Genomic DNA, 12,216 nt, shown 5'->3' on the forward strand with positions numbered 1-12,216 from the left:
ATACTGGTATTGCTCAAAACTGATACTGAGTTTGTCAAGAAGTTTAGCCTTTTGTTACAATCCGCTTTGATATAATCAACTTTATAATGTTGTAGTTTCGTAATAGGTCATGTCCAAAATGAATAGACGGTCTACCCTGCGGCGGCTTATTGTTTGCATTGAAGCTACTGCGAATGTCTGATTTTGGAAAAAAATAACAAGAAAGTTTTGTGTTTTATCTAATTTATGCTTTGTTTGTTATACAACATTAAAATATTAGCTTTGCAGTATTGTGTCTTTATATGTTAATTTGAGTATTTCCCAGTTTATGTTGTTGATTTCATACGTATCATTATTCAACTTTATTTGCTCAATAGTTTAAGCTCTACTTTGTGTATAGAAACGTCGCATTGCTATTAAATGCGATCGACATCATTCATTAAAAGCAGATACATCAGAGATAAAATCTGATAAGTCAATAATAAGAAAAGACTTTGTCCTGTCCGACTTTGTGTACATACTCCTACTTACCTGTTGTAATGCGCTACACCACATCGACCTAATTATAAACAGAGAGATATCGGGAGACCTTGCACGTAAGCAGTGTGTGTGTGTGTGTGTGTGTGTGTGTGTGCGTGCGTGCGTGTGTGCGTGCGTGCGTGCGTGCGTGCGTGCGTGCGTGTGTGTGTGTAATGATGCCTTATTTAGAAATGACCATGACTGTGTTGATTTGTACTGCATGGGAAACATAAATGAGAACAAAACTATTCCGATTTACATTTCATACACACTAGCAACCATTTCCTCGTACTTTTATTTTTTAATTTGAGTGTTTTCAATCATTTATCTTATTTGATTATTTACTTAGATCTAGGTACCTCATTCACCTATACATCGTGCTTCATGCAAAATGCATAGATATGCACAAATCCTACAAAACGGGCTTTTCAAAACTTACATCATGGATGGTATACACTATTTATTCTCAATTGTATTCGGGATTCCAGTCCAAAATTGAGTCATTTTCCAGATTCGGTCCAACATTTGGCAGGATTCCGGATTCCACGAAGAGAAGGGGGTGACACTCTAATTGAGTCTAGGGTGTAGAAATTGTAACTATTAAAATCATATTGTTTTTCGACCAGGTACTTACTTATTACAGACCATAACTACTTATTGCAAATGTATTTAGAGTTAAAAGTTTATGAAGTATTTTATGATCGTGTATTTGCCTCTTCACCAATTCATTAAGTGATTTGAAATGAAGTAATAGATAAATAACCTGTCGATCTACTTCAACAATCAAAGAAACCGACTGCTGCCATTAGCAATATGGTGTATCCTTGAATATTTCACGCGTAACTGACTAGGGGTCATACCAAGTATTGTACATTGTCTTTTTACTTTTACCGACCAATTATATCATTGAAACTTACTGTTCGAATCCAATATTGATGCGGTATAAATCGACCGCAAATGACATTGCGATTATGCTTTTGTTAAATTGACGAGTACGTTTCGCTTAGTTTTAAATAGAAGTGCGTGGATAGTATCAACAGTATGGGCCAGATTGTATTTACTATCATACTTATCCATATCTTTAGAAAGATATCAGTGACCTTATTCAGTGCATATTTGTTTTCAGTGAAATTTATCTTATTGTTCAATTCAAACTGTCATAAGTTGCTTCATAGATTGTGTGTATCGTATACATCCACCTTGAGCCCCTGGTGTTCGGATATTAAGTTATAACTAGTATGGCCAAATCTGAAAACCTTATCCCTGTTTATTCAAATACAATGTATTTACCGACGTTTAAAAATAATAAATTAGGCGGGTATAATTTTCTTTGTATGATAATTTCATTACAAACTTGTTATGGTAGTCAGCTGACCAATGGTGGTCAGTCAATAAACATAGATGTATATTGGTCATTTAGCGTTAGACTTTCGTTTTATACAAGCCAGACAAATACATTGTATATCAAACGGTATTTTATGCAAATTCACATTTCATTAATACGTGATTTGACTGGCATATACGTGTGTTTGTAACAGCATTGTCTAAGCGCTTACTTACACTTTACTATTCAATTTTTAAAGATTCAATAGTTTTGTATTGCTTTGTCAATGAATTTGGAATGGTGGGTGGAATATAATTTCTGCCTAAATAAAAGATAAATCGCTTGATGAACCACTGGTGTGTATTTCAGACAGATGTCCATGGAAGCATTAATATGACAATTGGCAATTTATTAAACTAAACTAATAAACTGTTTTCTTGCGTAGTTTTTATCCGTTTTTTTTTAAAAATATATTTACATGGTCGTTGTTATGATACGTTCGGATAGTCGACATACATTATGAACTAGATTTGTATTTGGCTGAAGAAAGTGTAAACTTTTACCATCGGTGTCGTCGAAGTTGTCTCCTGTTATATAAGAGGAGACAACTTCGACGACACCGATGGTCAGAGCATATATAAGCTTGATGCCTTTTGTCAGCGATGGGTAGCAACTCCGGGTGAGCCATGACTTCAATATCATTTACCGTTCAAGGAAGTTGAACATTTAAGTTGATGACCTTTCGAAACAACGACCTTAGACTTAAGAATCTCACTTTGCTGCACCATCTCGAGTACTGTCACTTGTTTCTCTTAATACAATACTTGATGAGGATACTTACCTGCAGGAGACACCGCAACAGAGGAAATATTTCAGAGATTATGACCTGTTGTTCCTTGATTATGGTATCTTGTGTCATAAAGTGGTCCTAAAATTTTATAATGTTATCCCAGTTTTATTTCCACAATCTGCACGGCTCACTATATTCAACGCATTGGACAACCATCTTGGTCGACAGGGCCGTGATCGTATGGTCAGTTTGTTTAAGGAAAACTTTTTCTGGGTTGAAAAGGTCTTTAACATCTCAAAGTGAATGTGACCGGTGTATACGTCTGAAAAATATCACTTTAGTGGCAATCAGAATACTCGTACCACCGCAAGTTTCAATTTTGATAATTACGTAGTCCATTATAGATTCCCGGGTAAGTTTTACAGGGATCGCGGACAAAACGTTTTTCTCGAGTTATACAGAGGCTCTGCAGGACAGTTGACATCAAGCATATCAACCGCAAGGGAATGGAAAATGAGTACGATGTAATGACACTCTGTTTAAGATGCAAGTCAGCAATTGAACATGCATGTAATTACACCGCCCATAAATCGACTGGATCAGTAGAAATCGACATATAAGCTTTTCAGAATTGTATTCAATTTGAGCTTGCTACAGAATTAAAGATTTTTTAACAGATTTAAAGTGTATAATTAGCGTCTCTGAAAATATTCGATAATTGCATGCTAGAAAAAAATGCACTTGCTTTAGATAATGGAAGGAAATGGTTAAATAATATGTATGAAGGATGTCAAAGTAACAACTGCAATATTGTTTGATTAAGGTATCTGATGTACAATGGTGAGAATTTGGATGCTTGAAGACCAAACATTATTTTGAAATAGTTTTATGGGTAGAAAAATCATATGTCAAACGTACACCAAACCAATATTGGTTAAAAGATTTCTTAGCAATTGGTGTTTGCAAGATTGGCTATTTCATGTCCAATTTCAGGTTGATACAAACTCTCATAACATCTGTCATGCCTTTTCGGTAAATTTATTTCTATGTTATTGATGCTAAGTAATATACTTTCAAATATACCACAATTATGAGGGGTCTTTTAATTAACATAAAATTTAATTTAACATAAAATTGACGTGCTTAATTGTATAATTGGATATCTAAACATTCATAATATGATTTATTAATAATCAAACGTTGTATTGTTATTCTTAAAGTTGTTATTCCATTTCAACTTTGTACACCTTATCATCACTTTTATCGCATCTCAGATTTTACAACTCGTTATTAAGTTGGATAAACAGGGTGAGATCACGAATTTAAGTAAAAATACCGAATAAAAAATCATTTATTTTATACAAACTGATAATAAAGTTCATGCAATCTGAAATAAAGTTATCAGGAACAGACAGGTTGAAAAGCTTTAAATACGGAAAGCACATATGCCATATACTATATAAAATATTGAAATGTGTCCCTATCCACCGATACGAATCAACTCTGTTTCGTATCGCAATATTATAAGTTACGGGGTTAGTAGGTGACCCGATATTGGCTATACGGGGCAAAGAAACCATATCGGGCGAAGCTCAAACGCGAACATGGTTTCCTTTACCCCGAATATCCGATATCGTGTCACCTACTAACCCTGTAACGTATATATCACGTCATCGTCTTGTTTAAATGTTTCTTTTTTTCATCGGAATATTCATTTGGATCTGAAAAAAGACGCCATTTTGGTACGATATAAAATTGGTGACAAATATGGAAAAATATTATGTCACCGCGTGACCAACCCTGAACAAATGGCGTTGCGTCATTTATGTTGGAGGCGTGATATATCGGGTTATCGATAATATACCACAGCCTTAAACCCATATTTAGTATTTTTTAATATGCTGGAGAAATACAAGAACATATATTATTCAACAACACAGTAAACAATGTAATGTGTACAAATCTACCTTTATATAGGCACTGAAATATTACTTGGTGTTATCAGTGCATATGATTCATTTGACTTTTCTCATACTTCATGTGACATGTTTGTTGCGTTTGTAACCGACCAATAATTATTCGACAAAATTCAACAGAGCTTATACAATGTTAAAATACGTCACATTTGTTTTATTTCTCGTTAGCTTTTGATTTATATAAACACCCGAAACGCTTGTTCACTTTTGAGTGCATTCTTAAAAATTATTTTAAACAACATCGCACTGATTTATAATAGTAAACAGTCAGCATCGCTTCGTATATATGTATGGATTCAATGTTGCAAAAAATAATGCAAATCACCATCGTCATTGGTGAAGACTACATTTAAGCATTACCCTTTCAAGTGAGTAAAGGTACTTATTGTTAGTAGAATGTTACTTTTGAAAAGGGTCCTGAACTTTTATTTTTAATTCACCCTATTGCTAAGTTTCTTAATTTTGATTGCACAATACTTTATAGACAGTCCAAAGTTGTTTCGTGCATTTGGTTTGTTTCATTGTTGCGTGCAAAAGCTTGCAATTCACTTTCACCGACGATTAATACATGATCAAAGACGCTGACAAGAGGCCACCCTGTCGGTGGTGGAAGTATTATTAGTTTTCCTATTTCTTCACAATCTTCCGCGGTGGAATACTTTGATGGATCCACTTTTGTTGATTTGAAAATTGGTGCCGCTGCCGGAGCCTTTGATAACATTGAGCTTAAATCGGTATCGGTATCTAAAAAGTAATTTATTTTGTCGCTGAATATCTGGCCCTGTTTCAGTATTTGTCCTTTTGTTATCAACTTTTCAAATATGCTGCCACAATATTTTTTGCCGTTTTTTGTATATTTCAGTTCTTCAGGATCAATGCCCTCCTCGAAAGGTCTTCCAACGGAAAATCCATAGGAGAACCGTGCTATTCTTTCTGTAATAGCTCTTGGGGTTTTCCCATACAAAACTGCACCTTTTAAAACAGCCAATGAAGGATCGGTTGGAATGACGAGCCTAACTCCAGGTATTTCATTTTCAATGCGTTCTTGGACGTATTTCGATTCCGAAAATCCACCGAACATCAAAATGGTATGGATCATGCCAAGCTCATCGGTTGTGCGAATCTGTTGGATGAATTTGACAATTCCATCAACGGCCGTGTCAAAAAATCCCTTCATGATGTCAGCAGAAAGTTTGAACATACCATTGTGCATAAATTCAGCCTTTCCTGTGTACTTTGCATTGGCTTCACATCATAACAATGATTGCAAGCCTCGAATGCATCTTTCAAATCCCACAACGGAAGTTTAATATTGATCGCATTTACATCGGATTTAAATCCTCTTTTCTTACTTTCAAATTTTCTTCGAAATTCCATATACCCATGTGTTTGTTGCTCTATTAAAGTTTGTATCACGTCCCGTCCGAAAAATTCTGAGAGAAATTCTTGAAGTGCGTTGTCCACCAAAACACCCCCATATGCGTCACCATCCGACCTTGCGATCTCTCTTAAATTATGATCGTCCAGAATTTCATGTACTGCTAAATCAGCTGTTCCCCCTAAAATACAGAAACACGACTGAACAAATAACGTTTTGAATTCGAATACTGAATCACACCCTGCGGAACACCTGCATGTTGAATATGTATGATATAGAAAAGTAATGTCAGAAAAAGCTTACCCCCTAAATCAGCAACTATGTATCTGTGGCCAACAGGGAAAGATTCAAGTCCCACTTTGCCGTCAAATTTCACAATTTTGCATGATGTGTTTATGTTGCAGTAAAGAGATGCAGCCTCTGGTTCCAAAACAAGTTTAATGTCCTCATTTCTAATTTCAGCCTTGAACATGCAATAAAAGTGGAATTTGGATTGTTTAGTGTAGAGTATCGTTAACTGTATAACATATTGATTACGTTAATAAAGATATGCAAATTGCGTAATAAACGAAATGCATGAATCAAACCTTATTTGCTGCTTCTCGCATGAACTGCTTAGCAGCGTCAGACCAGATTGCTGGAATTGTTATGACCCATAAAACGTCATCTGGATCAATTCCCGTCACCTGTTTCCTCAACTGTTCGTTAAGTTCCTCTGAAAGGTGCTTAATCACTTTCGAGAAAACATCTATGGCTAAAAGTTCTTTCCCTTTTAAGTCTTTGATCTTCATTTTACGAGAAAGTTGCTGGAAATAAGACAATGCGTCAGTTTAAAATTTAGGAAAACTATTCAAATATGACTTTGTAGAACTACTTATGTTATCAGTGCCTCTGGTCCATTAGGGTAACAGTACCATCCAACATTAAATCAATTATTTAAAAAAGTTAATGCTTGAATTACACTCATCATTCAACGATCATCTTCAATGAAACAATGGAAGAATACCTTGGTTTTGTAGAGGTTCATTTTAAAGCGCTCAAAGAAAAAAAGTCTTCGCTTTCATTGTTAAGACATAGATCTGCATATTTCGTTTGTGCGTCGTATCCAAATGCATTAAAGGTCTCGTCTGAATTAAGAAGAACACATGTTGGAGCCTTCTCACTTTTAAATCCTTCTGCCTGAAAACTGCTGCAGTTGATTCGATCATCCAGAATGTTCTTTGTTGAAAAGGCATAGCCAGTGAATGTAGTGCCAAAGTCAATTGCGGCAACCAGAAGATGATCCGTTTTCTTTGCTATAGATATGTCATCATTTAGAAGTGTCCTTAATGAATCGTCAACTTTTGTAGTAGCCATGGTAAAACCATATGTTTCGAAAAAACTTAAAGTCACGCACCTATAATTTGTTTAAAATGCTTTCATTAGATTATGTTATCTCTTAAATGTATCTTTAGATTTCATCGAATTGACTGATTTCTCGGAAACTATTTTATCTTTCGTTTTATTTTTATCCATGATGTACTAATTGTTATATTTAATATGATAACACACACTAAAAATGAAAATCGGACAGATAGGTAAGCAGTGATATTGACAGCGGGTAAAATACTATATAATCTAAGTTTCTTAAAAATAATTCAATGAAAACTAAAGGGACAATACAAATAGAATATAGATAAAATATAAACCCGGTTCAGATGCAAGATCCTAGACGACACTAAATTAGGGACACGAACGTATAAACACCACAAACACAAATACAAACACAACAAACATACCTCACACGCATTAAAATAGCTTTCCGATGAATCACGCGATTATCACCGTGGAAAGGTAAGTGAAACTCAAGTTCACTGGAAAACGAGTCTACTGGGGGCTAAATCAAATGCATATGCATCCCACTTGTCCCATGTCATTTATTAAAAAAGTTTCGCATCAACCTCGGTCTTATTGTTATAGACATAAAGTATAAAGGTGTATTAAATAGTATATTTTCTTCTAAATTTTCAAACTTAAAGATATTCACAAAGTTATATGGAAAATAAAACACATTTTGTAGTGAAAAGTAAAAATAAAACGTTGAATATTAAATGAACTTAATGTAATAGCTTTTTTGTTTGTCCTTTACTGTTCACTCATTTTTGACATAAAAAAATCGAATGTTGGCCGATACAAAGTTCGGTAAATTTTTTTGTAAACTCATCAAGGAAAACTGGCAAAATATAATTTAATTTTAAGACACTATTGGTATTGCTAGGGACTGATACTGAACTCTTCAATACGTTAAGTCTTCATCGACAATAAAGTTTGATACGATCTACTTCATTATTGTGGTAGTTTGGTAGTACGGCATGTCCAACAAGAACATTGTATACCATGCTGCGGTTAAATGTTTGTATTCAAGCCTGTGCGAAACATTATTTGTAACAATTAGGAAAGTGTTGTCTATATCAGATATTCGACTTCATGTCCTAGTGTGAATTTGATACATGGCGAGTTCAACACTGCCTACGTTCAAGCGACCGGGTATCTCTAGATATCTATTTAGGTCAATGACGTGTACCGCATCACAACCGGTTGATAGGACGTGAATCAAGTCAGACGGGACGAAGACCTCATTTTATCTCATTTTATATGATGGACTCATCATATTTTATCTGAGATGCAAATGTTAATAGAGAAAGATAACGAGCATTGCAACAACAAATAACATTGATAACATGCGACCTTTCTTTATAAAAAGAAGTGCAATAACCAGTGTGTGTATACCACGTGATAAATTGCGTCATAAATGCCACGTCGGAGGGCAACATTTTGCTTCGAATGGAGACTTTAAACAAAAATAACATTCCTATTTCTTTACCATTTTAAATGAAACAAAGCGCAGTCTACGCCTCTTATGGAGCCCCGCCATCGGTCTTTACCAGAGTTTGATTCAGGGTTTAGTTTCTTAAAACAATTCGACAAACCTTTTCACAATATGGCCGTCTGACGGAGCACTGTCAAAAAATTAGTTTGGAAACAGGTTTTTCGAATCACCTTATCAAACTCCAGTAATAAAACGAAGGCGGGACTCTTTAAACGGCATATACTGCCCTTTGTTTAATTTAAAATGGTGTAGTAAAAGAACAGTTATCTTTGATTTAAGTCTTCATTTTAAGCAAAATAATTTCGAGATCATATTGTAACCTAAAAATAAATTATCTCGGGCATTTTGACGTGTCCACAGCCTTAATTTCTCACCAAATTTCACGCCGGAGATGAAAGTGAGTCATCCATGATATGAAGATTTTTATATTTCACAAACAAACAAAGCACTATTTTCTTTTCCGAGGAAGAACAGGGTCTTTTGGAATTGAATTGAAAAACTAAGTCCTGCCCTGGGTAGGTATTCAATATGCAACTTAAGTCAATCTTAAGGTTATACAACATTGAGTTCATTAACTGTATAGGTCCGTTATCAATATCACGTCATCCGATTTGCTACAGCGTTCTAATTAAGATCAAGATTAAATACCACCGAAGATCCCTATCTGTTGATCTTGGGAAGTGTAAATTATGTTAACCTTATACCATATTCAAAATAGTTGAAATATGCCTTTATTCGTGTCTTATTAATCTTGAATTATTTCACACTTATTATGACTTACGTGTTTTGGCGGTTCACACTTATTTTTGGAAATGATTTTTCTCAATCACTTTCGTAGTATTATTTCAATACAAGCTAGATTAATGTAAATGCTGCCACCTTTTAAATCTAGAACCTTTAACATTCCAGAGATTCTTACATAGTTATTTGGAAGACCATAAACACAAGCTGCTTCGTAACACTTTTCGGCTTTTGCGCTCATGGACCATGATGATATATCACCATCCTTTATGCATCGATATATTTTTCCATATTGTTGCCATTTACTCGTCCATATGTTGATAAGACTACATTAGTTTAATGACTTGTCCTAGTAATCTCTTGTTTCTCTGACCGTCCTAAGGATGATGTATGTGCAGTCTGGCTTTGATGTTTTGTGCCGTTGTATGCATTAATTAGTTTAGTGTATATTAGCCGTTTAATCTTCTCTTAACATGCTATTGGTAATTGTTTGGCGTCTGGGTTTGTTTCTGTATTTAAAGGTTTCATTTTTTTCATTAAAGCAAATATGCAATAGTAATATCAACACGGTTTCGCTGGGTACACCGTTATGTTTGTAAAACTATAGCATAAAAGTGGTGTACATTTGTAAAAGGTTTATTTTAAACAATGGGGTGCATGCTAATTGTCTGTGGCGAAATATATCATTTAAATCGATAGGAAAATATCTAAACATTGTTTATCATCTTACTTACAAGAGTTTGAAAAATAATTAATGAAACTCAAGTTAATCTATAAATATGACGATAATTTTCAAATAACCAATTATTTGTTTGCCGCAATGGGGACTCAAATATATCTTAACGATTTGGCGCTTTGTATACCGCGTCTTTATAACTTTTAAAGCCCTCATTAGGAGAACGCATATCACGACACATTTGTTCTTGTAAGTTATTTTTCTGTTGCGTTAAATGTACCATATCTGATCAGGGTTAGCTCTCACTTGGACTAACACTCCAGAAACATTTGTATTTGTCCTGTAAAATGGTGTTAGGGAGAACGCCATACATAGTTGCTTTCTAAATTATGTTCACTGTTTGAAACGTGTTAACTATGCGACACAAACATGTTTAGGTATTTATTGTTTTTTTGCAGCTTCCCTAAAATAATTATCGACTTTATGAATATTCCTTCGTCTTGTGTATGTTATTACCTATTGCGTCCTCTTTTGAGGATATCTTGTTATAAAGATTATATGCTGCCATACCTGTCTTGGTATTTCCTCTTATTAAACATGTGAGCAGTTATGTTCTTTGGGTGAACATGTAGGCTAAAAACTTTCCTTAAACGTTTTATAACAACATTCTGTTTAAAAGTTGTTGCCACTCAATTTGGTACCATTCCTCATTGTATACAATAAATAACGAGGAAACTGAACCCAAAGTCACCGTTTGCTAACAAAAACGTACATTTCATGAAATGATAATCTGAATAAAAAACATGCATTTATATTTAAGGCCCAATTATGTATCAATGTATTAGAGACGAAGAACTACTTTTCAAAACGTAGAAGTATTACTTTAAGGAAAACTATTTTAGCAATATAAAATATGATTTTTTCCATAATGGCATACACAGCTGTTTGTTGTCGGAAAACCATTTTGGATTTGTATTAAAAGCGTTTTGTTTAGTTTTAATGTTTCTTGCTTACCAAGAGATAGTGTCGATTTAAATGGAACTAAACTACAAAAATTAATATATGACTTAAGTTTCAAGTCAGTTTCTTGCCATGGGCCTTTACCAATCGCCATATTCCATGCAAAAGGGAACACAATGTCATTAGTGATAGATGCGAACATTTGCAACTTTTACAGACACAAATGTGTTATTTTTTAATCAGAGGAAATTGGGATTTTGGAAATAAAGTGGCTAGGGTGTTAACCGTTTCATGCGAAATTGATTCTACCCTTCTGAATTTTCTGGGTGTGTAAGGACAAACAAAGAATGTGCGAACACTGTTTTGTTGAAAAATATCTTTCTCTGGACCTTTTAAAGTATTATTACTTTTCCGGAAACGTTGAAATATTTCTAAAATATTATTTGTGTTTTGGATTATTCCGGGATTTTGGCAAGGCTTAAGTGTACTGGCGTTTTACAAATAATGTTGGAAATATATGTACTAACTTGATATCTTTAAGGAAACTTTCGTTGGATTTTATTGAAAACTAGATTATTGCACTCAAATAGTATTCGAGTACGTCTGAAATATTCTACTGGCAACCTCTAATATCAAGTCAATCATACATAGAAATTTTGCGGTGATTTTCATAGTCACAAAAGCCTGTGAATCAATAATCAGAAATCATTTGACAATCTATTTGGAACATACATGTTATCATTGACTCATCCATATTTTGATCACAATACGTTAGTTTATTGATTTTGAGTGGGCTCCTGATTCGCGGGCCCTTTTAAAGTGGATATCTCTAAATTATTAATAAATGAAATATCAATGTTTTGTGTCGCGTCTTTAGTATATGTGAGCCGCTTTATCGTGTGCCTCTAAACAGGGTCTTCGTTCACATTTTGGCATTCATCAAAGGAGGGACTTAAAAAAGGAATAGCTTAAAAACAGTATCTCTCCCTTTGAGGAAGGTTGGG

At 34.4% G+C, this 12,216-nt stretch overlaps 2 protein-coding genes across 2 annotated transcripts; both read right to left on the reverse strand.

Moving 5' to 3' along the window:
* Positions 1-964: 964 nt before the first annotated feature.
* On the reverse strand, positions 965-5,765 carry LOC128244107 (heat shock 70 kDa protein 12B-like). The gene is made up of 3 exons (XM_052962121.1): positions 5,157-5,765; positions 2,664-2,750; positions 965-1,075 (listed from the first exon to the last, which is right to left on the reverse strand). Exons 1-3 carry the CDS (start codon positions 5,763-5,765, stop codon positions 965-967), a joined length of 807 nt encoding a protein of 268 aa, XP_052818081.1.
* A 782-nt stretch (positions 5,766-6,547) lies between these two features.
* Positions 6,548-7,322, reverse strand: LOC128244108 (heat shock 70 kDa protein 12A-like). Its single transcript, XM_052962123.1, has 2 exons — positions 7,110-7,322; positions 6,548-6,772 (listed from the first exon to the last, which is right to left on the reverse strand). The coding sequence occupies exons 1-2, from the start codon at positions 7,320-7,322 to the stop codon at positions 6,548-6,550; spliced, it is 438 nt and encodes a 145-aa protein (XP_052818083.1).
* Positions 7,323-12,216: the final 4,894 nt, after the last annotated feature.

Source organism: Mya arenaria, chromosome 8 (assembly GCF_026914265.1).
Source record: "Mya arenaria isolate MELC-2E11 chromosome 8, ASM2691426v1".
Taxonomy (NCBI): domain Eukaryota; kingdom Metazoa; phylum Mollusca; class Bivalvia; order Myida; family Myidae; genus Mya; species Mya arenaria.

What these genes read in the sequence shown, in the direction of transcription:
- LOC128244107 (XM_052962121.1), bottom strand. Translation starts at nt 5,765, where the DNA reads ATGAAGGGATTTTTTGACACGGCCGTTGATGGAATTGTCAAATTCATC. An exon ending in TTGTCAGCGTCTTTGATCAT is followed by an intron (nt 2,751 to 5,156) that starts GTATTAATCGTC and finishes ATAAAATTTTAG; the next exon opens with GACCACTTTATGACACAAGA. An exon ending in TGTTGCGGTGTCTCCTGCAG is followed by an intron (nt 1,076 to 2,663) that starts GTAAGTATCCTC and finishes TCTACACCCTAG; the next exon opens with ACTCAATTAGAGTGTCACCC.
- LOC128244108 (XM_052962123.1), bottom strand. Translation starts at nt 7,322, where the DNA reads ATGGCTACTACAAAAGTTGACGATTCATTAAGGACACTTCTAAATGAT. An exon ending in GTGAGAAGGCTCCAACATGT is followed by an intron (nt 6,773 to 7,109) that starts GTTCTTCTTAAT and finishes TCTTATTTCCAG; the next exon opens with CAACTTTCTCGTAAAATGAA.